This window comes from Pogona vitticeps, chromosome 2, assembly GCF_051106095.1.
Source record: "Pogona vitticeps strain Pit_001003342236 chromosome 2, PviZW2.1, whole genome shotgun sequence".
Classification (NCBI taxonomy): domain Eukaryota; kingdom Metazoa; phylum Chordata; class Lepidosauria; order Squamata; family Agamidae; genus Pogona; species Pogona vitticeps.
Genome location: NC_135784.1, coordinates 247,452,972 through 247,478,626, shown reverse-complemented (window position 1 = coordinate 247,478,626; position 25,655 = coordinate 247,452,972). Strand labels below are relative to the sequence as shown.

The 25,655-nt window shown below is 43.4% G+C and overlaps 2 protein-coding genes across 2 annotated transcripts in view; one reads left to right on the top strand and one right to left on the bottom strand.

The window, feature by feature from the left end:
- LOC144586240 (uncharacterized) overlaps positions 1-2,308 on the bottom strand; it is a 168,093-nt gene extending 165,785 nt beyond the window's left edge. Inside the window, exon 1 of the mRNA XM_078384095.1 lies at positions 1,403-2,308. The gene's annotated coding sequence lies outside the window, so the exon portion shown is untranslated. The remainder of the gene's footprint in view (positions 1-1,402) is intronic.
- A 6,058-nt stretch (positions 2,309-8,366) lies between these two features.
- Positions 8,367-25,655, top strand: part of ROR2 (receptor tyrosine kinase like orphan receptor 2) — a 187,908-nt gene continuing 170,619 nt past the window's right edge. The window contains exon 1 of the mRNA XM_020797562.3: positions 8,367-8,678. Within this exon, the coding sequence (XP_020653221.3) occupies positions 8,609-8,678 (70 nt within the window). The 5' untranslated portion in view covers positions 8,367-8,608. The remainder of the gene's footprint in view (positions 8,679-25,655) is intronic.

The window sequence follows — 25,655 nt, the reverse complement described above, 5'->3', positions numbered from 1 at the left end:
CATGTTCAGCCAGGTCATTTCCCACGAGCACGGCTGCTGGCAGAGTCGATGAAATCGCTAGCCGCCAAACTCCCTTCCAGCCTTGAAAGTTCACAGGTACCTCAGTTACTGGCAGTGAGATCACCTGCCCCTCAATCCCTGCCACCTTTATGCTCTCATTCGGGATTATATACTCCCTAGGAATAATATCTGGATGGCACAGGGTCACCTGGGAACAAGTATCCCTTAACCCCCGATACTGATGGTCAAGTATTCCTACGTCCACCCCTGCTGTTTCAAACAACTGTGAATCTGTTCTCACAAGTAAGCAGCGCCTGACCTCCACAAGAGGACCATTTTCCTCAGCCTGATCAGCAGATGTAACTGTTCCAGATTGAGTAGCCATGGCAACAGGTTCCCTCAGTGACAAGGAGCTTTGCTCTGTCTGGACACAGAACACAGCTTTTGGCTTGGTTCCACTCAAATCATGAGGCACATTTCCTTTTATCTGCTTCCATTTCTCACACCCTGAGATTAGATGGCCCTTTCCCTGACAGAAATAACATTTTCTGCTGTACTTGGAGTCTTTCTCCTCTGGTTTTGGTTTTCCCTCCAAAATCTGAGGTCTGGACTGGCTCTGCCCAGAAGTTTTATCAACAAAATGGCCGCCCATTTTTGGCGGGCTCTGAACTAACCCTTTGGAGTACTTAGGGTCCCATGTTTCCCTCATGTTTTCTTCAGAATAATTCAGGTTTTGATGTTGTGCCTTAACCTGTGTGCCTTCTTTTGGTTTCTTTTCTAGCTGCAATTCCTTCTCTTTTATTCTCAAATCCAGCTCCGTTTGCTTAGCCTCAAACTCAGCCCTGATCTGTAAAATTTCTTCCTCAGCCCTAGCTTTTATCTCTTTTACTTTTTCTTCAGTCTTATCTCTGATTTCTTTTAATTTAATGTCTTTTTGCTGATTATATTTTTCAAGATCTTGCTCACTTTGTCTGACCTGAGCCTCATACTTTTCTTTCTTTGACATTTCTTCAACTGATAAATTGTTAATAAACTTATTTAGGAAATCCAATTCCAATTGTACCATTCTAATTTGGTGTTTCAGTTCCATCTCTTTCATCCTCATGGCCATTCCCCTTTTCTTGGCATCTGCCTCTGCCTGACGGATTTCAGCTCTTTCTCTGGCCTCCCTTTCCAATTGTTTCATCCTAAATTCATGCTGTTGGGCTAGGAGCATTTTTCTAAGTTCTGAGGTCAGTTCTCCCGTGCTCTCCTCCTGCACTGAGCCAAATTCCTCCTCAGAACCTTGGTCCACCTGGGGTTCCCTCACTTCACCCATTTCTGCCATTTGGCTTCGAGTCAAGGGCATAATCCCCCCCCAGAACAGGCTGCCTTCAAAAGTCAAGCCTCAAAATAAAGCGACCACTTTTTTTTTCTCTTTTGCCTCAGAACCAGCCTTCTATAGATTGCTGCTGTTCTTCAGCACTAACTTGCAACTGTTGCCAGCCAGAGTCTACCCCCCTCTGCTAGGCCTCTCAGCAGACAGGCTAGATCACTGCTACTTCACTCAGCTTTGCCTCAGCCTTTTTCCCGCCAAAACAGGTTGCCTCAGAGCTCCCTAATCTAGTCCCACCAATCTGAGGTCACACGTTCTTCCACTAGCCTACCTCCCCGTGAGGTAAGCCTAGAAGATTACCTACGCGCTCTCAGATTGTCCCTGACTAGACCCCCCTTGCTCTGGGCACACTTGCCAAGGCTTTGCTGGACCACTGGACAACTGGACCAGTCGTATCCCACACGCTGGACACCAATCAATGTGACAACCCCAGACCTACTGGGATATGCCACAGTTTCACTAAGCTGCCACCAACCATTCCCTGTAAGAAGTCACACAGACCAGGAATGGATTTTTAACAAATAAAGGAATAAGGTTTATTTAAATAACACACAGGGAAAAATAAAATGATCAAGTGAATAAGATACAGTAACGTGGCTTAGTCTCAATCATACATACACTAGTTTGGTTCACACAGAACGCATTTAACTAAAGCACAGACCCTGAACCTATCAGTTCTGGCTAACCATACAGACACCTGAACCTATCAGGTTGGTACTGACTGACACACAGTAGTACCCTGTCTGACACACAGACTCCCACACCAGCTTCTTCTCTCAGCTTCTCCTCCAGCTCTCCTTCTTCTCCACACAAGCTCCACATATATATACAGTACAGCCCCTCCTCCTGATGTCCCGCCTTCCACTCCCCATAGGATGGAACTTTCCCTCCAAACCCATGACAGACAGGTAACATCAGTGCTGTATGTAACAGGTGGGTGCTCCTCCTATCAGTGGTTTGGGAAGTTCCCTCTCTTTTGGGGGGAGACTCTCACCACAAAGAGTGTGGTCCACAGCTTGGGAGTCCATCTTGACCCAGCACTTACCATGGAGTCCCAGGTAGCGTCTGTGGTCTGCACCGCCCACCTACATCTTCGGTGGATTGCCCAGCTGCGCTCCTATCTTGATGCTGGGGCATTCACCACTCTGGTCCATGCACTTCTAATCTCAAGATTAGACTACTGTAATGTGCTCTATGTGGGGCTGCCCTTGAGATTGATGCTAAAACTACAAATGGTCCAGAATACGGCGGCCAGATTATTAACTAGGGTGAAAAAATACCATCACATTTCCCCCCCTCTGTCAGCCTTAAATTGGTTGCCCATTCATTTCTACTTTGACTTCAAGGTGTTAATACTTATTAAACCCTAAACAGTTTAGAGCCTCTATACCTGGCAGAGTGCCTACTCCCACCTAGTTCTACTCGTGTCACTCGATCTAGCCAGGCTGGGTCGCTTGACCCTGAGAGAGGCCTGGAAGGAGAGAACTAGAAACCGGACCTTCTTGGCAGTGACCCCTCGCCTCTGGAACACCTTGCCCCTGGAGATTCACCTGGCACCCTCACTGAGGGTTTTTAAGAACAAGCTGAGGACTTGGTTCTTCAGGCAGGCCTTGTCTTATCATCTTGGTCTTTGCTTATTGCTATGTTGTCTGATATTGTTTGTTTTAAATTTTGTTTTATATTCAGAATGTAAGCCACCCAGAGTAGATTCATTGAATCTAGATGGGCGGGGTAAAAGCCGGAAAAACAAAACAAAACAAAACAAAATCAATCAATCAATCAATCAATCAATCAATCAATCAATCAATCAATCAATCAATCAATCAATAGTTTTATTTTATTGACTTATCAATTATTCAGTTTATTATTACTGTTAAAAATTTGTTTGAACTGCATGTTTTGTACAAGCTTAATCAATACAATATTACGAGATAAAAATTACAAGGGAGGAAAAGACACTTACCATCTGCTTGGAAAATGCCAAACAGTTCATCGCACTTTGCCATCATTCAGTTCATGCTCATGACTCCCTCTCATAATAAAAATGATTTACAGTGGTACCTCAACTTACGAATGTCTCCACTTGAGAACATTTCAAGTTACGAACGGCTCCGTTCGCAAAATGTTGCTTCACCTTGCAAATGGAGTCTCGACTTGCGAACTAAAAAAATCTTTCCTGCGCTAAGTTCATCTTAGGTCAAAAGAAGAAAAAATAAATAAAAAAATTCTCTCCCTATTGGTAGAGTACGGATTAACCGGCTTTGTATTAGTTCTTATGGGATCTAATGCTTCGACTTAAGAACGGTGCCTCAACATAAGAACAAAAAACAGCAGGTATGGATTAAATGGTTTTCAGTTCATTCCTATGGAAAAGTTCGCCTCAATTTACAAACTTTTTGATGTACGAACACCGTTCCAATATGGATTAAGTTCATAAATTGAGGTACCACTGTATTAAACATAAGCACTTATTGCAAACTTACACAGAATTTCTTATGTATATGTGGCTGAAATGCAAATCTGTATTTCAGATATTCAGTAACTATTAGGCATTACTAGCCCTTCAGACTTTATTCACTTCCAAAATGGTCAATCTAGCCTGTCTAGAGGGTGTTTTCTTTCATAATACAGAGGAATGTCTGATTCTCAGCAAATCTCTCAAAGTGAAGTTGAGTTCCATTTTCTGAAGAAATTAAGCCTTGCTCCTTGATTCTTTGTTCACCAGTTGAACTGAGGGAACTGGTCCCACAAGACAGGGGCAGTTTTCTCATGCAGGAATAACAAACACCTCTTGTCAAATACAACACTGTTCTGATATGTTTCCTAAGCAGCACACAGATATGAATCCTTATTTTGGAGCAGTCCTCTTGGAGCTTCCTTCTGAGATGGAAGACTTGGCTTGTATGGACTGCCAAGTCTTGTATGAATTCCCAGAATGCCTCATACAGCATAAGGCAGTATCATTTACCTGGCTTTTCTGTGAGAGTAACTCACTCTAATGGACTAGACACTGGGTAAGAATAGGATTACTTGCTTAGCTCTTGGTGGGACACGATATAGCAGTTAATGTTTACTGAAAATGTCTTATGGAGTTTGTGGAGGCAATGTTGTAGAGTTTTTAATTTTTTGTTTAAATATCTCTAACTGTACAGCAGAAGTGCAAGGATTCACAGAGCAGAATAGTTTCATTCCCCAGAGTAGTCCACCCCTTTTCCCATTAACTGGCACTTACAGCCTAAATGACTCACTTTGAAACATTAATAATAGAAATAATAAAAAAGCCTTTTCTTTAGTGACAGTTTAACAGATCAAACAGCAAACTGAGAACAAACATGATTGCTTTCAACAACAGGTCTCAATAGCTACTAGACAGGGGAAAAGCTCAGAGCAGAGTAAAGCTCTCTTTATTTATTTATTTATTTATTTGATTTATATCCTCTTTACTTTCAGAGGCAGGAGGAAACAATTGGTTATTGCTGGATAGTCCCTCCCAGCCAAGCCTTCTAAGGGCAAAGTGTGAGCTTGGAAAACAAAACAAAATCTCCAACTGGCAACAGGGTTTGAGGTGACCTTGCCTGAACCCCAGATACGGGCGCAATATGGTCTCTGCCTGAAGTTCTGAATAAGTTCTAGTCACTCTGTTTTTCACTTGTGGTGCTTTCCTTGTCATTGTCAAGAAGAAACTCTATGTAGAGCACACTGCAATAAATGATCCATCTTAACTTATTTACTGCAATTATTTATATGCCTTTCAGAACATCAGCCCTTCTGAGATAGCTCAGCGGTATCAAAAGGATAAAAATCACCCCAAAACAACATCAGCAAATAAACTCTCTTTAGGGTCCTTCAGACAGAGCAGCTGGTGGTAGTCAGTCCAGCATGGTGCTAGAGTGGTGGTAAAAGAAGAGACAGGATGAAGCAGGTCCCACATTTTTTGTGTGCCTACTTCTTCTTTCCCTTGGAATCCTTCCTACAGAGCAGATGATGCATGACAGCCTTGTAGCGAGGAGGGAAGTCATACTAAACCAGGCCCGGAGGTCTTCTTTGGCTGCCTTCCCTCTCCCCATTTCATTATATTTTGGATTTTTTTTATTTGTTTGTTTAGCAAATTGGTTCCCAGGGCAGCTCACAGTAAGATAAAAAGAAAAAAAAATGAAAACAGAATTGGAACAAAATCAGACTAGAAATTAAAAGCAGCATATTTTAAATTAAAAACAGGGATATTACATATACATCATTCCCAACGGCAATGCAATAGAGAAATACAATATAATAGCAAAAAACGGTTTTGAAAAACTGTCAGTGGCCCATCGGGGTTATAGAAAGTGGGTTGAAAAGACACAGTGAATTCAGAGAAGTGTAGTTTATTTCAATTACATCTTCTGCATGAAAGTCCTAGTTACAAACTGAGAAGAAAAATATAACACCTTCCTATCTAAACCAGTACGATGCTGCAATAAGAATGCTGGACTAGAACTTAGGTGAGTTCAGTACACATCTCCATTTGACCATGAAATTCACTGAGTAACCTTAGGCCATTCATGGTCTTCCTAGCTGATAAACCTCACAAAGTTGTTGCCAGGATGCAATGGGGAGGAGAAGATGTACGCTATCTAGGGCTTCCTGGAGGAAAGGTAGGCTACAAATGTAACAAATGTTTAGCAGAAAAAAGGGGAAAAAAAGTTCCTTTGCCATTACAGTACAGTGGTGCCTCGCTTAGTGACGTTAATCCGTTCCAGGAAAAATGTTGCAAAGCTGTATTTTTATCTCTGGAAGTCCATTTCTGAGGTACTGTACTGTAGTTACCAGACCTTCCTAATCTGAAGGAATACCCTTTCTTTTAAACGTCCCTTATAATGTATTATTCCCTGGAAAAGACCCTGATGTTGGAAAAATGTGAAGGCAAGAGGAGAAGGGGATGACAGAGGATGAGATGGTTGGACAGTCATTGGAGCTACCAACATGAATTTGACCAAACTCCAGGAGGCAGTGGAAGACAGGAGGGCCTGGCATGCTCTGGTCCATGGGGTCAGGAAGAGTCGGGCACAACGTACATAATGACTAATCAACTACAACTACAACAACGTATGGACTCAAGGCAGACCACAAGCCATTAGGAGAAGAGGAATTAAAATCAATATATAAGAGAGAGAGAGAGAGAGAGGGCCAGCCTAGCATCATGGGGGAGAGCATTCCATAAGCTGGAGGCAACACTGAGAACGCCAACTCTTAGGTACCTGTCAAATGTTGTAAGCCGCTCAGAAACCTTTGGGTAGAGTGGGCGGCCTATAAGTTAAATAAATAAATAATGCATGTGCTTGGACTAACAGCAAGGCTGGCTTGGTCAATACTGCTCACACAAAATATTTGTGTTTCTATCTGCATCCTGTTTCACATGAGCAACATACCTGGTGGCAACAGCAGTGACTAGTGTCTATTGTGTTGTTGGGCGAAGAACATTAACAGCTAATGTTGGGGAGAATCAGGAGTGATGGATAAAGCCAGGGACAAATTTATACAGTGACCCATTTCAAGTGTCAAATGCTCCCTAGTGGTCTTGGCAGCCCTGGGTAGGTAGTCCTTGCTGGTACTCTTGGGGCACTCAACAATGTGTGATAACCATATATCATGTTATTCTAACTTCTGGGCTAACCACAAGAATTGTGAATGGCACTTTGCAGGATTTCTGCTTTCACTGTGTGCCCTACTGTGAGGCAGAGGAGGACCATGTATAGTAACTTTCCCATGAGAAAAGTAATATTAGTCTGTGCTGAGTGCTGCCCAGGAAGCAAGTCTGGTCAATTCAAAGTTTGGTTTCTGGACTACAGTTGGTATAAACCAACCAACAAGGGGAGATTCTGGCAGTGGTAGTCACCATGAACAACCAAGAGTTTGCGGCAACTTAAAGTTTTATTTTGCATAACCATTCACAGACAGTTGCCTCTGAAGAACAGGCCACTGTTCCTGAAGGTAAAGGTAAAGGTTCCCCTTGACAATTTTTGTCCAGTTGTGTTCGACTCTAGGAGGCGGTGCTCATCCCCGTTTCCAAGCCATAGAGCCAGCGTTTTGTCCGAAGACAATCTTCCGTGGTCACATGTCCAGTGCGACTTAGACACAGAATGCTGTTACCTTCCCACCGAAGTGGTCCCTATTTATCTACTTGCATTTGCATGCTTTCGAACAGCTAGGCTGGCGGGAGCTGGGACAAGCGATGGGAGCTCACTCCGTCGCGTGGATTCGATCTTGCAACTGCTTGGTCTTCTGACCCTGCAGCACAGGCTTCCGCGGTTTAGCCCGCAGTGCCACCACGTCCAAGCCTGTGCCAAAGAATCTCAAGGTGTCTCGAGTTTAAGGTGACAATATCCTTTGTGACTTTTGCTGCAACAGACTTACACAGCCGCAATGACTACTCCTTGTAGTAACAGCCCCCCCCAAAGTGATCTTTTCCAGCTCTGAGTAAAACTCGGTGGGTTTTTGCTCTGATCCAAGTAGACAAATCCACAGGCTTTGGCACTGTTGGTCCCAAAGGCAGATGCAACAGCCTCGTGCCCTCAAGCATGGCAAAAACGAGCGCCTTTATTTGCCAGAAACCCGTGTGCACACGCAGCCCCCAGCATAGGGAGTTCAGAACTCGAGCCACAGGTTTCTAAGGCACACGGGTTCCGAGGATGGGGGCCGGGCCTTCGCCGCCTGGGCCTTCGGTGGTGTGTGTGCCGCGGGCCGAAGCCGGGCTGCCCGTCGCCCCTGGAGGGGGGCGAGTCCTTCTGGCCCGCTTCTTCTCCCCCCTGCCTCTCGGGGGACGCCAGAGAAGGAGGAGCGCTTCCTCGCCCGCCGGCCCGCCCCTCTTGCTTTGGGACGGCCGGTGGGGTCCGCGACAGGCAAGGCAAGCCGAGCAGCCGCTGTCCGGCGTGAAGGGAAAAGCGCGCCCACCAGGCGGACTCAGAGGCTCCTTCTTTTTTTCTTTTTCCCTCCCCTCGGGCAGCCTCCGCCGGGTGGCCAGTGTGAGGCGCGGGTTCCCGGGAGGAGGCGGAGCGCGAGCGTCTCCCCTCAGCGCGGAGCGAGATCGGTCGCCGGTCTGTTGGATAGGCGGGCAGGCGGGCGAGCAAGCGAGCGAGCGGGCGGGCAGCATCTTTGGGAAACTCCAACCGCCGCCACCGCTACCTGAAGCGCGAGGAAGGCCATAAAGGGCTCTTTGTGCGGCTCCTTCGTCCTTCTCTCCTGGCCGGCGCCACCATGGGGGCAGCCAGCGCCGCCTTCGTAGCCCTGCTGGCGGCGTCCACTTTCCTGCCGCTCGGCGCTGCAGGTAAGAGAGTGAAAAGTGCCTCGACAAGGACTGAAGGGCGGGCCACTCGGCCGGTTTTACGTTGGCCGTCGGGAGGGAGCAGGGCGCGTGGTCTACTCCGGAGTAGGGCAGGGCGTTTGGCTCCGAGTGGGAACCGCCTTCTCCGAATTCGCCCCCAAACGGTGGTCGTCTTCGGGATCTGAAGCGGAAGAAAAGCGCGCCTCTTACTCCAGAGCAATCGCTAAACTCCCGATTTGGTGGGTTCCGATCTGACTCACCCCTTCATGTGTAAGGACGGCTCTCGATTAGAAGCGCCCCGCCAGCCTCGCCTCAACGGGCATGGCCAGGCGGCTTCTGCTAAAGCAGCCAACTCGATCCCCCCATTATGGCCAGTCTTCTGCGGCCAGTTCCAACTAGAGTAGACCCACTGACTCATTGGGATGTAAAAACGTGTCGATTGTACCAGTCAGCTGTTGATTCACCGCTTCTACTCCGGTTGAGATTGGCAACAGGAGACTGACCAAAGGGTGCACGTAGTCCTGGAGTAAATTTATAGAGGTCGATATCCTGCTATAAAAAGGGTGCTGCTTATTCCGTGGAGAGAGGAGCTTGTAGCCTTGAATGCTTGCTCGGGAATAAGCCTGGCCCTTCCACCCAATGAACCCTGCATGGACTGCGGGGCGCTATTTGCTCGCGAGTAATCTCGTTGGTTGGCGTGTTAGGATCGCGCCCGGATGGCTTCTTGAACCGGCTCGCTCCCTTTCTGCGCACCTCCGCGTCGAGGTTGCAGCGGGGGCTTCGGGACGGGAACCCTGCCTCGCTGGCTCTCCAGGCGGCCCGCCTGCCTTAGCCACTCGGGGAGCGCCGTGGAGAACCAACTGGCTGTCGTGCAGCCGTGGTGGTGGGAGGGGTGCAAAACGCCCTTTATTCCCTCCATATCCCCACCGCGCCATCCTTCCCTCCCCCTCTGAATGAAGCTTACAAAGGGGGGGGATTAAAAAAATAAAACAAGACTCCTTCTTCGAAGAAGAAAAAGAAGGCAGGAAAAGATGGGATGGGGGGGGGGAAAGGAGAACGTGTTGGCGAGATGGTGTTTGCAAAAGTTGTGGAAAAAGTTATATGGCTCCATCCAGCTTTGTCCCTCTCCTTCCCCCCCCCCCGGCCCTTTCCGGACCGCATCGCCCACTCTGTTGGAGACCCAAAAGTGGGCAGAATTGCTGCACGTTGCTGATTTCTTGGCCTGAGGCGCGAACTCGGGGAGAAGAGGCGAAAATAAGCGGGCTCCCTTCTTGAAAGACGCACCGATTTTCTCCCGTGGGGGGGCGGGGAGGGCGCGGGGGCTCGCTTGTTTGGGAAGGGACTGTGTTGCTTCTTTGTCGGCGTTTCAAAGGGACCCGGGATGGGCAGAAAAGGCTCCCGCTGCCTCCCCCCCCTTCCTTCTCCTCGCGGGGGCTGCGGGGTGTATGTGTGCGTGTGTCGGGGGGGGGGTTGTTGAGCATAGCCAGAGGCCAGCAGACCTGGAGGAAACGGGTGGGAGAGCGACTGCGCTCGGACGCTGAAGTTGTGCTCCTTTTCCCTCCTCCCCCCCGCCTTCCCGGGAATGTGTGTGTGTGTGTGTGTGTGTGCGCGCTTAAGGAGAGCCCCATTTCCTGCAAGTTACCTGGCTGACCTCACCCAGAAAGCAAGAAAGCAAGCAAGACGGAAGGGGTCTGCTGGGCGGGGTGGGGAGAGAGCGGCCTTGGGGATCAGGAGGAAACATTAGGGCTCGGTTCAACAAGCCTTGCGATTGTGTGGAGGGCTTGCATTCAAGCGGCCCTATTAACATCTGACCTTGCACCGTGGCGGACCGACTGACTGCTGTTGCCGCTGCTGAGCCGTTGCCAAATCGGCATCTCGCTCGTTTCTGTGCTCCCAACAGCGGCAAGATTTATGGGAGCGCTTTGGAGGGAGGAAGTGGGGAGCCTGCTGAATGAATACGAGACGCGGGTGGTGGAAAGACTTTTAACAGTCCTTGCAAAAGCAATTGCCCGATCTTGCATTTTATGTCCCAAGTGTGGATTTGTGGCACTCTCTCTTCAGCTCAGGAGGGGACGACGAGAAACAGGGCTTACTCGGTAGATTTTGCTCCCCCCCTCCCCATGAAATGAAATGGTGTGTGTTTGTGGGAAGACTGCGCGAGACTTAGACTCCCCCTTTGATCCCAGAGCTGAATCATTATATGGCCTTCCCCTGTCCCCTGCCTTGTTCTTTCTGCATCTCTACTATGGTCCTCACATTCTTGCTTGCTTCGATTGTCTAGTAAAGGCAGGGGTAGGAAAACACTCTTCTTCCCTTTTGCTTGAGTCATGCTTTATCACTGCAGCAGGCAAGTCTGGCAAGTAGCCAGTGACTCTTCCATCTAATTATTCCCCCCCCCTTACCTTTTCTTTTAAGAAATGTCTTCCTCCCAGTGGAGGGATAGTGGGCCAGCCATCCTGATTTAGAAGAGGGCTAGCTGCATGTTTAAAATAATGGTTCTTCCTTTTGTTGCAGGGTCTAATCCATTTACATCTCCCCAGGAGGTGACAGATGCCTAGATTTCCTGTTATTCAGCTCTGGGGTCCCATGGTTTTGCCATTTGTTGCTTTATCATGGGGGAGGGGGGGAGAGAGATAATACTCCTGCCTTTATTGTAGGGGCAGCCTTATGGCTGCTTTGAAGGACTGGAGTGAGGTGGAGGCAAACCTTTAGACTAGAGGTCAAACGAATTGTAGATACTTTGCAGAATGTCTGATCTGGTTTATTTCCAAGGGGCTTCAGTTTCTTTGGGTGCTGTGGCTTTACAGATGTTTGTGTGGGAAACAGAGCAAAATACTCCCAAGTCCTGGGGAAATAACTGCAGAATTACGGAGGACTGTGTATGCAGACTCTGTGAAAAGACTTGAAGGCTGCCAGAGTGAGACTGATAAGTTCACTCTGTTTGCAGACCTTCCCTTCCCCCAACCTCAGAGTGAGATTTAACTTCCCAGCGCAGCCCCCTTTCCTTTCCTTTCACAGCTGGATTTGCTTTAAAGAGACCAGTAGGGAAGTGCTGAGAAGAGTCTCCCGCCTTCCCACATCTTAGTGCAAGAAATTTTCTCCTTCCTTCCTTTGGTAGATGGCAGACATTTCTAAATTTCCTTCAGTCAAGTGTTACAATGGAGCCCTGTTCTTTTTCACAAAAATTGCTTTTACTCTGATAACATCCCAGACCTCAGTGGTATTATGAATAAATCATTTCTCTTTTCCTTATGAAGAAGGAGAAATTATTTAAAGTTTTAAAACTTCTCTGTCTTTCCTCTCTGTGGAAGGTCTCCTATCAGTACTACCTTGTATCTGTCTCCTCAGAAGTAAGTCCCATTGGTTTTGCTGGACTTAAACTCTCAGATAAGTGCGCAGTGATTAGTCAATGTGAGGTTCTGCACAGAGTGACTGACTAGGACTCAGGAGATCTGGATGTGAATGCTTGATCAGCCATGGAAACCCATGGGGAGGAATGGGTAAAACCACTCCTTCGATATCTCATTTACCCAGGACACCTGTTCAAGTCTTTGTAAGTTGATTCCGACTGGATGGCAACAAATGTTTACAGGATTGCATCTTAAAACACAAGTTTCTTTTTACTATGGAAATAGCTGTGCATGATTGAACTCTGCAAAAAAAAACACTGCAGATGATTCCTGATAGACATGGCATATTTGCAGTCTTCTCTGTACTGTATTTTATAAAGCCTCTGCATGGGGTATGCTAGGGCTTTGTGCTCCCAAGGGACAAAAATGCCTGCCAACCCGTTAATGCGTATCATAGGACATATCCACATACTGTATGTTTGTGGCTTACTTTGATAGCTTGCTGTGAACATCAGTGTCTCAGAATTTGAGGGCAGATGCAGTAAGAGTTACCAGCTATGTCACATGATGAGGCATAGTGATCCAGAAAGGTGGTGGGAAGAATTGCACAACATCTCCAGGGACAGCCACCCTGTGTGTTTGTCCTAAGACAGATGGCCTTCTAGCTGTGACTTCTGAACTCCTCAGCTTGGGGTTGGGAAAGGAGACACCTAGGGATCACGTGGGTGGGGCATTCTTCAGACTTTTAGCTCAGCCTAGGTTTAACTTTAGAAAAAGTGGTGTTGTTTTATTTGGTTTTCTTTCCTGTTAAGGTTTTTTTGTTAGGCCCTAGTGCGGATTATTGGCAGAGTATTTAGTTTTATTGTGTTTGGGCTATTTACATGTTGTTCTGTTGAGTTATCTGAATATTATTCTGTATTGTGTAATTTTCTGTGATTATAAGCTGCTTTACTAGGGGAGAGTAACATATAAATAAACATGGTGATGATGATTCTCTGATTGCTTTTTCCTCATCTTTCAAGTGGGTTCATTTGTGCAGATGGGGCTTCACTCAATCAAGTTTTTGTTTCTGTTTTGCACTCTCTGGTAAATATAGTAAACGTGCACAGTGGTCTTTGTTATTGTCTTAATGATGTAAGCCACTATGGGCCCTTCTTAAGGAGAAAAGTGAGGTATAAACAAATCAATAAATAGTCTTGTAGTATTGAGAAGATTAGGATGAAAATGGGGCCAATGTTAGACGAATCCCTAGCATCTTCCCAGTAGTGCAGTAGCACAAATCACAGTCACTCAGAACTATAGCTGTGGCCCTATACAGTACTACTGTGCAGGTGAATACATGTGCCTGTTATGACACGTTTCAGCCCATGCAAACAGATTTTCATGTGCTGAACTGTATCATAACTGCACTCAATAAAAGCTGTGGAATCATCACTGGATGCCTGAAGCCAACCTGTACTGATAAAATTGATTACCCAGCAGGCATTGCTCCCAGGTTATATGGAGGAAGGTAGCAGCTGGTAGTACAAGACTCAAAGCATATAGTACATCAAATCCACATCCATTCTTCAGTTACCATTCTACCTCTCCCTGATTAAAACCAATGAAAAGTTTTTTCAGACCATTTGTGAATCTTGAAGGAACAGCTGAGAATGCAAGCTCCATTATGTCACATAAAAGTCCTTTATAGGCCACTAGTTACCTGGAAGTTACTTTATAGGCTAAGAATGCAGCTGACAGAACCAAAGTAAACTTTTCATAGAAACCCATTCCTTTATGAGTGCAACAGAAGAGCAAAGAACTTCACACTTGTGTCAGTGTGTACTCTATGTTCTTCAATAGTACGATGGGAGATTCGACATTAGCTGCTTCAAATACTTTTGATGTAGCTCAGTATTGGATGAAACGGATATTTTCATTATTTGTACTGTGGTGCTTCTGATATGAAAAAAAAATGCAGTAGCAGTTGTTGAGCAGTTGGGTCGGGTGATGTGTTGGTAAAGCATGCCATTTCATTTTGTGAGATTTACTTGATTGTAATTGTAGTGGACACCCATTGTGGTGTACAAGTGGGGGTCTTGACTTGAGAACTTAATCCATATTGGAAGGCGGTTCTCAAGTCAAAAAGTCTGTAAGTCAAGTCTCCATTGACCTACAGTTCATTGAAAACCGATTAATCCCGTAACAGGCCGTTTTTGTTCCATTTTGGTTTTTTTCTGGTCTGTAAATCAAATCTCAGTCTGCAAGTCAAACCTAAATTTTGCAGTCAGAGAAGTCTGTAACTCAAAAAGTCTGTAAGTCAAGCTGTCTGTAAGTCGAGGGTCCACTGTAGTAGATAGAGTAACAGGCTAGGACTCAGGAGACTTGGATTCGAACCTCCGCCCTGCCATGGAAACTCCCTGGGGGAATGGAAGTGGTAGAAACCAGTCCTTAAATATCTCACGCCTGTTAAACCCTGTTAGGGCTGCAATAAATCAGTTCTGATTTGAAGGCATGTAACACAAGTGCAGTATAACATTCTGCTTCACTACCCAGTTATTTAGACTGAAGACTCTTACAGTATATGTGAATGCCACAACTACTTGGCTGGGACTGAAAAATTGAATTATAATCTATAAAAGCTGACACTGAAATAAATTTGTTGGTTAAATACCGTACCTTTTTTTCTGGCTTTGCTGAGCCATAGCTGTCTCTCTGAAATTTCCATAAGAACTGATTCCATGGAATAATTGCATGAGATGTCACCAGATCTATACAGTACTTCATCTAATTTGTAATGCATTTCACAAACCTCCAAGTTTAGTAAAAGTTTCTTCAGATACAAAAATCCCAATCTCTTTTGTTTTACACTTAAAATGGCAGTCATAGAATCATCAGTTTGTTCTTGGGTCAAAAGCAGATAGTGTTTCTCTGAAAAGAGTTTCCCCTGGGAGTGATCTGCTTTGTAAATACCAATTTGGTCAGAAATGCTTTCCCCCACAATCTCTTGTCTAATGCAAAAGTGAAGAGGGAAGAAGTGGGGGTTGGGGTTGGGAAAGGAAGATTGACAAATTCATGGGATTAATCCTCTTTAAGGAGCTTTCAGCTGTTTGCAGGAAAGCTGATCTTTTCTTTTTAAACATCACTTCGGGCAAGGTGTTAATAGCATCTAGTATTGGCTATCTGTATGGAAACAACTTTACTACTAATTACAGAATGAACAGTTAAAGTCTGGATGGTTGGGTGGTTTAGATAATTTTTTTTAAAAGAGCGGTGTTTTCATGAATTGCATGAAGTATTTGATAACTTGGTATTTCTTGTTAAGATTTTAGGAGAGTTTGCACACTGACTGCCAAGTTGAAACTTTTGTGTTCATTAAACATCATATGGCACAAGCCTTTAACGCCTGAAGTGTATATTTAAATGCCCGGAAAGTTTAGTTATGTTCTCTTCCAAGTTCTGAATGTTGTGAGCACAGCCAACATCTGAAACAAAACAAATTCACAATTCAGTTTTGTATTCATTGTTCAGAATATCTTTGTGTCAGTTTATTTCCATGGAATAAATGTTTATGTTAATATAATTTTTGCAAAATGTGGATACTTGTGGTAGTAGGTTTCTTCATATAAAGGACAAGGTGCAATTTAAACTTTCTTTGAGGGTTGCTGCTTTTTAAAATGATTCCAGTATGTCTGGAGAGTGCGTAGGTGGGCAAATGTTCTAATCCAGTGAGTACAAGCTAGTTAGATCTTCAAAGAAAAGGTATAACAGGCTTTTTTTTTTTGCAATGAAAGAAGTGGCATTGTTTGATAATCCTGTTTTTTCTAATTGTTATTTAGACTGTTGTCTCCTTGTAACCATTTGGGGTAAATAGCAATTTGACTTCTTTCTTTGGTTTTTTGATTGATCCATGTGAGAGAGCTTAAGGTCAATGAGGTCTCTCAGTTTACATTGTCCTTATTTCTTTTTATTGATGTTGTTATTATCATTTTCAACCTCTAGTCTTATCTGTAGTTTTCAGCCTAGTGTTTCCTGTTTTGGTTTAAAATAACATCTAAGGTGTAAAATCCTCCAGTGTCTTCAATTCAAAATGATGTCTATAGCATGTAAAAAGTTTCTGTTTTTAGAAATTTAGATTCTGCCAGTTTCTTTAATGTTCCATTTTGAAGTTTGCAAATGGATAGCAAGAAAAATATTGGATTTTATGTTGTAACGTTCCCTGCTGAATTGTTTATATCCATTTATATTCACTTAAGTCTACCCTGTGTTGTTCCCCCACCCCCTTTGAGAACTGTGTTGGAGAGAAAGCTCCTGATTTTTATTTTTGGATATCTATGTATGGCAAAATGATTGTTCTAAAAAGATTGTTGAAGTTTGGTTGTGTGAAACTGGTCCAAGTACAGTACCTTGATGTGGCAAATATAAAATAACTCCATGAAATAATACAGTTAAGGGGACAACAATATCATCCTTAGGGTGAAGTAATTGTTTGCTCACTTCTGTGTTTTTTTTCTTTTTAACAAAGACATTTTCAAGAAAAATATTGGTCCTGTGTGTTGAAAAAGGGAGAACAGAAAAGGATTATTTTCAGAGATTAGTTGTGCAGGAAGCTTCTCCAGTTCAGGCTGTTGTCAAGCAGCTGGTTAACAAGGAGGGAAATGCTGCAAACATTTTGCCACATTTTGTGTGACTTTATTCAAACAAGAAACAGTTGATGGGGCCCTTTCTCTAACACAATCTGCTTTTTTGCACCCTCCCCTTATTGTTCCCCATAATCTTACAAGTTGCTTTCTTTCTACCCAGTTCTTTTATCTCCTTTGATGCTTCTGTAACATGTGACTTCTTTCTCTTCTTTTGTGGCTCTTGATGTCTTCCCCTCCTTGCCAACCAGCTTTGGAGAATGGCAAGTTTAGATTCCCAGGATGGTGTAGTGAATAGAGTAAGGATGGACTAGGACTTTGGAGAACAGGGTTCAGATCCCTGCTCACCCATGGAAACTCACTGGGGAAGTGACAAAACCACTCCTTAAATATCTCACTTACCTCAAAAATCCTGTTTGGGTTACTATAATTTGGTTTTGACTTGACAGCACAGAACAGACACACTCAAGTTTAGGTATGATAAGTGTGGTTATTCATTTTCTGAAACTCTAAGACTGGCAACAACTAGCATACCCCGTTTCTTATGGGTGACTGTTTGAGGATACCCAAAGGAAAAACTAAGGAGCATCCTTGTTCTTTGTCATATTGTTGTCTAGCTAGCAGCTCCCTACTCTGACTGGAAATGGATGTGCAGGGTTTCAGGCAATATTTCCCCCCCCTAGACCTGTTTGAAGATCCCTGGAATTCCTTGGCAGTCTCCAATCCAAGCATTAAGCAGCCCCAATCCACATTGTCTTTCAACATCAGCTCAAGGAGTTTGGCATGTCTTGGAGATGATACTGTTTCTTGCATGCTTTTGGATTGTGAACTTTTTGTAATGTTGGGGGGTGTCCCGTGTTTAAAATCTAGTCCTCTGAGTTGTGATTTCTTTTCTTCATCAGACTTACATTGTACAGTATGTCTTGCCATTTCTAGTATCTGGTGCTTTTGTGTGGTTTTGTTTCTGTAGTGACTTTTGATTTTTATTGTAATGTGAGGAAATATTTTGTATTCAGTCTCGTTCATTGTACTAAGCCTTAGAGGATACCTATTAAATTCAACAGAGTATTCGCGAAGGCTTTCATGGCCAGGATCTAATGGTTGTTATGGGTTTTAGGGCTCTTTGGCCGTGTTCTGAACGTTGTTCTTCCTAATGTTTCGCCAGTCTCTGTGGACAGCATCTTCAGAGGACAGCACTCTGTGCTCTGGTGTAGTTGGCTTGGGAGTGCAGTATTTATGGCTATGAGATAGGCTTTTTTCTTTTTCTGTAGATAATCTCTTCTCCTTATCACAAGAATACACCCACAACAAGACACACTAATCACCCATCTAAGTATATTTTATGTAGGAGCTTGGGCAGAACATAGCTCTTCAGTTGTTTCAGATTTCTGCTCCCATAATCCTTGCCTCTGACTATGAGGATAGAGCTGAGGGATCTTAACCAAAACATCTGGAGATCTATCTTTTGTTGTTTTTACATGTCATCAAGCCAGATCCAACTTAAGGTGATACTAATAGGGTTTTCTGGATATGTAACATATTTAAGGAGTGGTTTTACCATATTTAAGGGATGTGGTTTTACCATATTTAAGGGACGTGGTGGCGCTGCAGGCTAAATCGCAGAAGCCTTTGTGTCCTGCAGGGTCAGAAGACCAGCAGTTGTAAGATCGAACCCACGTGACGGAGTGAGCTCCCGTTGCTTTGTCCCAGCTCCTCGCCAACCTAGCAGTTCGAAAGCATGTAAATGTGAGTAGATAAATAGGTACCATCTCGATGGGAAGGTAAACAGCGTTCTGTGTATAGCTGCGCTGGCCATGTGACAACGGAAACTGTCTTCGGACAAACGCTGGCTCTACAGCTTGGAAACAAGCAGGGATTTGAACCCAAGTCTCCTGAGTCCAAGTCCACTACACTTTGCAGATCTTCCTTTTACTCATGCCTATTTTATAGGACAGACTTCAGGTGATGGACAAATGTGCAATGTGATCTAGGCTATAGGAGTTCTTACTGTTTAAAAGTTGTACGAAATTCAGAAAGCCTGTATATCTTTTCACCCACAGCCTCCATAAAATACCTCCTAATCACTGTAACTTAAACATTTTCTTTAGGCCAGTTTTACTTGTCTGACTAGAAAGGGTTTAAGCCTTTCAATAAAAGTTCATCTGGTAAATATTATCTCACAGTGAGGTGGTTGCTCTAACTGAATTTCCTTTCTTTTTCCGGTTTAATGTTCTGATATTATTTTCATATACTTTTGTGTTTTTAAATAGAATGCCTTTGCATGCTGCATAAAGAAATGATAAATTCAGCCATGGTTCTGTAGCAGGTTAGAGTTAGGATTAATTGAGTGTGAAAGTTGACTTTTCAGCTTGGGCTATATAGCTGTCCAACTGAATCATAAAACTGTCCAAATTTTTAGATTTTTATTTTTTATTTTTGTATTACGAGGGTTGTGAATTATATTTTTCAGTTTTAAAAAGGCCTATGTTTTTAAAAAAGAGATTCTGATTAAAAGTAACTAAAGAGAATTGAGGCCTTTTTTTCTGGGACATTTCTGGACATACAATAATTTGTGTATGTGAGCCTCTTGGCTGTGGTGAGCAAATTGCCTCACATGTATGTGCCACAGTGTACTTGCAAGTTGTACATTTATATGACAGATACTGTTTTTCTAGCCCTTGACAGTGTGTACTGAGAGGTAACTTCTGGTGCTGTATGGATGTTTCTCAAGCAGTCTTCCTATTTTCACATAATATATTTCAGATGACATTTTTCTTATTTTTGCATTGGCTAGGCAGACCGAAACTGCCTCATTCATTGCTGTCTGTAAGTAAAGTAAGTTTTAAACAAAAAAGTAATTTTTAAAAAGAAAATTGTATAACTGTGGACAAAATATATCCCAGGATGTAATTTCTTAATGGGTCGAATCCTGTTCATGAACAACATCGCAACATCGTTGCATGCAGTGGTATAACCTGCAGTGGAGAATTGCTGCCAGTTAATGAGTTACTGCTTGTATCTCTCATTGTGCACAATTTCACACAACTGAGGCACAATGAAGGATACAAGTGGCAGCTTGTTAAGTGGAGGCGATTTGCAGCTATAGTTTATTTCTCTACACCTACACTAGTGCAACTAACTAGTAGAGTTTGTCTCAGAGTGCATATTTCAAGTAATAGCACAAGAAGCACTTCTTGATGATTCTTGATTAATTTGGGGCTGCAGTACTTTTAAGTTAAAGTGAAAATTGTAAAGGAGGCCTTTAAACAAGAAAAGATAACACACTCAATTCTATAAGTTATGAATGTTTTTCTTCATTAAAAATGTAAAATCTTCTTTGCCCAGTGTGCAAATAGATATTGCTGTGCATCTTTCCTAGCAGTCCCTATTGAGTGTGTTCAGAAGTCAAGTATGATTTCCACAGGACATTTTTGATGAAGATGTGAAAACGAGGTTGCCAATCTTTTCATCAATAAGTCCTTGTAGACAGATTTTTTCTGTTTCTCATAATAAAAATAAGCAAATCAAACACTCCAAGAGTCTCTGTCTGCAACCTTGATTCATGTTTGATCTGGCAGTTACTGTATTTTTCCGTGCATAAGACACTACTTTTCCTAAAACTGTTAGACTGAAAACTGAGGGTTGTCTTATACATGGAAGTAAGCTGAGGAGAGAACAAAACAGCCCATCCCTTGCCTCCACAAACAGGCTTCCTTCAATCATGAGGCTTAGCTGCGTCCAATCACGAGGCTTGGCTTCCTGTAGTCAGGAGACTTAGCTTCCTCCAATAATGAGCCTTATGCTACTGATGTCAGCTGATGCTGAACAAACCAACTGCAACAGAGCCCAGATGCAACAGGGACTCCTAATGTCTGAGCTTTTTAAGCCCAGAGACTGAATAAAGATAAAGTCAGGAGGAGGAGGAGGAGGAGAATCATAGGACAGATTCCTTCTAGCACTGCTGGGCACTTTTTTTCAGATAGTCAGTCCCACGATCCTTTAAAACAGCAGTCCCCAACCTTTTTGGGGCTGCGGACCAGCTGGGAGGAGCAAGCTCCATGCATGGGGGGGCAGGGGCACTGCGGAAGCATGACATGCCCACCATACAAGCATGACACTCCCACTGCGGGTGCAACACGCCCCCCGCAAGTATGATATGCCTACCGCGGGTACAGGCAAGGGGGCAGAGGTCCGTATCTGTGGTCCAGTTTCGGCAAGCCCACGGACTGGCACCGGGCTGTGGACCAGGGGTTGATGACCACTGCTTTAAATAACTAAGTGCCTTCTTAGGTCATCTGCTTCATAGGTTTCATAGCAAATAGGGTTCTCTTTTAGAAGGTAGGCTGGAAGATCCTTTGATGTCCATGCCTCTCTGCAGTCATACTCCAAACATGGATACTGTATCTTAAAAAATTGTGAGCTGTTCAAGCTCAGGTTTGGTTGGTTCATGCTGCCGCACCACATGACTGTGGACATAGAAGCCTTTGTCAAGTTATAAGAAAGAATACAGTAATTTTTTGTTATTTCTTTTAGGTGATGGAAATAACAGTTAATTTGACTAGTATGGTGAAAAGCTCAGATAATTTCTAAACAAAAGGTTCCAGGAAAAGTTTGTATTTTTAAAATCAATTTTTTTATTTCATATTTTTAGTGAACTCAAAAATTAGTTTATTGTTATTCAAACAGTTGAAAAAAAATAAATCATTACTTCAATCATTATTTTAAATTGATACTCTTAAAGAAACCACAAGAGTAGGAGGGAATGGCAAACATTTTGTCAGTTCAGCGGGAAGGGAATGCAGTGGATTGTAACTGGTACATAATGGTTCTTTCAGTATTGTTGTACGAAATACTGTAAATCAATTTGCTGTGTTCCAGGAACTTCTCTAGTCATTATAAATGAGTATGAATGTCAGTCAGATTACATTGTGCAAACAGCAAGATTTTTGTTCTTCTATTATCCTAGAAGTATCAGCAAAATCAAATGTTCATGAGGGATAAATCTTGCATTTTACAGTATTATAATATACATCATGGTTGAGTTATTTTGACATTGGCTTTGCATTTGAAAGCCATGACAAAGACGCTTTTAACCTAGCCTCTGAGCCTACAATATCTCTCAGGATTGTTGTGTAATTAAATGTATACATTTTCAACTTCTTGTCAGAAGGACGGAAGCAATAGATAAGCCAACTAGCTCAAGGTAAGCAAAATGAGTGTAGACAAATCATTAATCAAAATGAGTGAAGAAATAAATGGAAGAGGATAGAAAATAGATGCACATGCTAGAAAGAAAAATTAACTAGCTAAAGACTTGCTACCATACTGTATTAGCAAATGTGATAAAGGAACAATGTGTATGTATGTTGCAAGGGGGGGGAGTTAATTCAGTGGGGTCTTGACTTACAAATGGCCTGAGTTACGAACATTTTGACTTACGAACCGCTCTCATAGGAAAATATTGACTTGACTTACGTACTTAGATTTGAGTTACAAACTGAAAAAAAACTGAAAAAAACCACGTGGGAGGCAGGGAAAGTGCAAAATGTGAACTTTCAGTTAACTGTTGGCCAGTGAAAAGGGTGCCTGTCTGCTTCCTCATTCCTCCCAGCGTTTAGAGAGTGGATTGGGAGACAGTCTTCGGACTGCCTGGTACTGTCCTGCCTGGACTGTATTTTCCCTGCCTTCCCTGAACCTTTCTTGACCTAAGAAAAAAAAGAAACAAAATATCCCCCTCTAGTGGTCGAGGGCGGAATAGCAGCTTCCCATTAGTTTCTATGGACGGAAAAGAGCAGATTCGGATCAAATGGTTTTCAATGCATTCCTATGGGAAATGCAGATTTGACCTGCAAACTTTTTGACTTGAGAACTGCCTTCCAATACAGATTAAGTTCTCAAGTCAAGACCCCACTGTATCAGTTCGGTGCTCTTAAAGAAGTCTGTTTCTTGGGTGGTAGGAAGGAGATAATGGAGTTAGCTCCATGATTTGCTCGTTCCTGCCTCGGACCTGGGAAACCTCAATGCACTCTATGCTAGAAGGAAAGAGAAGGAAGGTTAGCCGCAGTCATGCTTTCTTCCTCATAGTTAGTATAAAGGAAGATTGTTTAGCTCTCCTTAATTGAAAACGTAGTTCTTTATTCTCAATGTTTTGCTCAGATAAGCTTATGGGCATGGCCATTAAGTCAGAATCAACAAAAAATCAAGCCAGTACACATTTTTTTGAAATAACATAATAGTGAAAGGCCCTAATTGTTTGTAAAAAGTAAAAATAAAATGATATGATTTTCAAAATAATATAATACAGATTTCCAAAGAAAGTCTCTCTCTCTCTCTCTCTCTAATGCACTTTGGTCTGAAATCAAAATGATCTTGAGGAATTTGTCTCATGTACACATGTATTCTTATCATTTTGTTTCTCAAATCATATATCTATTGACAGTAGTTCTACTCTAAAGGTATCAGCTGTTTCATCTGCTAAAATTGAGAATCTTGTGGAACCATTAATCATTACAATAATATCTTCCCTCAAAATCTGACTGCATAAATTTATTAACTCTATTTTTTGTAGTTGTATACTAGGTGTTGCCCGCCCCAGTTTCCAAATACCTTTTAAAAATTTAATCCCTTGACTCCATGTGAAACTTGAAATGGTCTGTCAGCTTCTTTCAAGAGCAAAGTCATAAAAGCCACAATCTATGGTGTCTTAACTTATGGAGTAGAGTTTTTATTGCCCTTCCTCGCTAGGTTTTGCATATTCCTTATTGAATTGTTGCACAGTCAACACCTTCTTCTTGTTCATGATATGAAGATACTTCTAGCTTTCTGTGAACCACTGTGCCATCTGTGGTGGTTACCTGGGTTCAGTAAGTCACTAGCCACTGAGCCCCACTATCTTGTTTATCCTGAATTAGGTAAATCCAGGAGAGTCAAATGTGATGAGTAGGGAACTTGTCTGGCACTGGTGCCTTCCAGTACTCCAATCTACCCAGATTTGGCACTGGTTCCAGAGAATCAAAAAACCAACAAGATTAGGCATCCAGAACCACTATGCCCACCTTGCAAGATATTTTTCAGGTTCCTCCTTTGAGGAGCAGCTCCAGTGAAGATTCTCAAATTCACCACTGGAGGTGTTATAAAGGGTCATAAAACCTGTCCTTCCTTACCTTCATTGTTAATCTTGTTCTGAACGATGCCTACCATCACAGATTTTAAGTTCTCTGCCCGACTGGAGCCAAAACCCCCCACAACTGGATGTTGAAAACCAAACATAAAACTGGAACCCCATGCCTTGCTGCTTGGGATAGGCCCTCAACCATTTCACTAAAACTCCCAGCTTAACTGGGCTGGGACCATTTTGGAGGGTTAGCTCACTGCCCAGTGGCTTCTTAAATCTACTTCTCACTCTTGGCCCTGCCTCTCCCTGCATGACCTTTGAGGCACACTGTGCAAGAGTCCTCCACAGATGGAACATTCATGATGAAATTCAGTTTCTTGTTGAATGGCACCTGGGTGCTAAATTCCCAACACAGCAAGCAGGGTTGAACTGCATTGCCCATTTGTGTATAGGAGGCTAACAGCTGGGAAGTTTGCTGAACTAAATGCCCACTATGAAAGTACTCACCCTATGTGAACCACACAGGGGTCATAAATTGGAGGTTTCTCATCCCAACATAATTTGAGTTATGTGTGTATGTGTGAATGACTTCTCTCAATCTGAACGCCTCATCGTACAGAAACCATGTGTGCCTCCAAGAATCCACATCAGCCCTGTATATCAGATCACTGTGCTGCAGCAGGAAAGGTGTGCTCCCCAGGTGTGCTCTAACTATAACCCCTGCATAAATAAAGAATGCTGAAAGCCAGTTAGCCTATATTCTTTTTGTTTGCACCTCCTGGGCCCATCCTTGTCCTCATTCTCATCCTTCCATTCTGGTTCCCTATTTAGCAAACTGAGGTTAAAGGTAAAGGTTCCCGTTGACGTTTTTTTTAGTCCAGTCATGGCCGACTCTAGATGCTCTCCTTTGTGGTTTGATGAATATGATCTTGTAATACAAGGGTCTGCTCCCCAAATGGGAATGATCCCATAACCTGTGTCAAGAGCAGGTGGGTAAAGCCACACCCTACTGGGCCACTTGACACCTGCCCAGACATCATCCAGGGATAGATTCGCCTCATCCATAGCCCTGGGGCCACTGGAGTTGTAGGATCCTCATGGCATAGCGGTTAAATTGCATTACTGAAGTCAAGACTCTGCGCATGACCTGAGTTCGATGCCAAGAGGCTCAGGTAGCTAGCTTAAGATTGACTCGGTCTTCCATCCTTCCAAGGTTAGTAAATTTACCGTGTTTCCCTGAAAATAAGACAGGGTCTTATATTAATTTTTGCTCCAAAAATGCATTAGGGCTTATTTTCAGGGGATGTTTTATTTTACAGTCATGCCGTCTTCTTCTGGTTGCTGCACAATGTTGGGTGGCAGAGTTTCACTTAACTGGGACTTATTTTGGGGGTAGGGCTTATATTACCAGCATTCTGAAAAATTACACTAGGGCTTATTTTCAGGTTACATTTTATTTTTGGGGAAACAGGGTAGTACCCAGCTCATGAAGGGAGGGCAAAGTGTAATTTGCATAATTAAATTGTAAACTTAGAATTAAATTGTAAACTTTAAGTGCTGTGGAGCAGTATATAAGCAGCACATTTTGCTGGTGGCATGCTCATGTGTATCCATCTATCCATGGATGGGTAATTCCATGACAAGGGGGCTGGTGCCATAGGGATGCCATTTGTTCCAAGGCCAGCCGCCACCCGCAGCTTCTATGTCTGATGTAGCTGCCACCTTACCTGGTTGTGTTGTGTCTCCAGATGCCTGCAGTCCAGTTTCCTGGTTCTGCTCTGCTGATATCATTGTTGCAACTGACTCTTTATCCACAGCTTCATCTTGTTGTCATTTTGATTGACCAGTGATGTCCTATAATGGGCCTTGGTGCTCTGTCTCTAGACTAGACTCATGA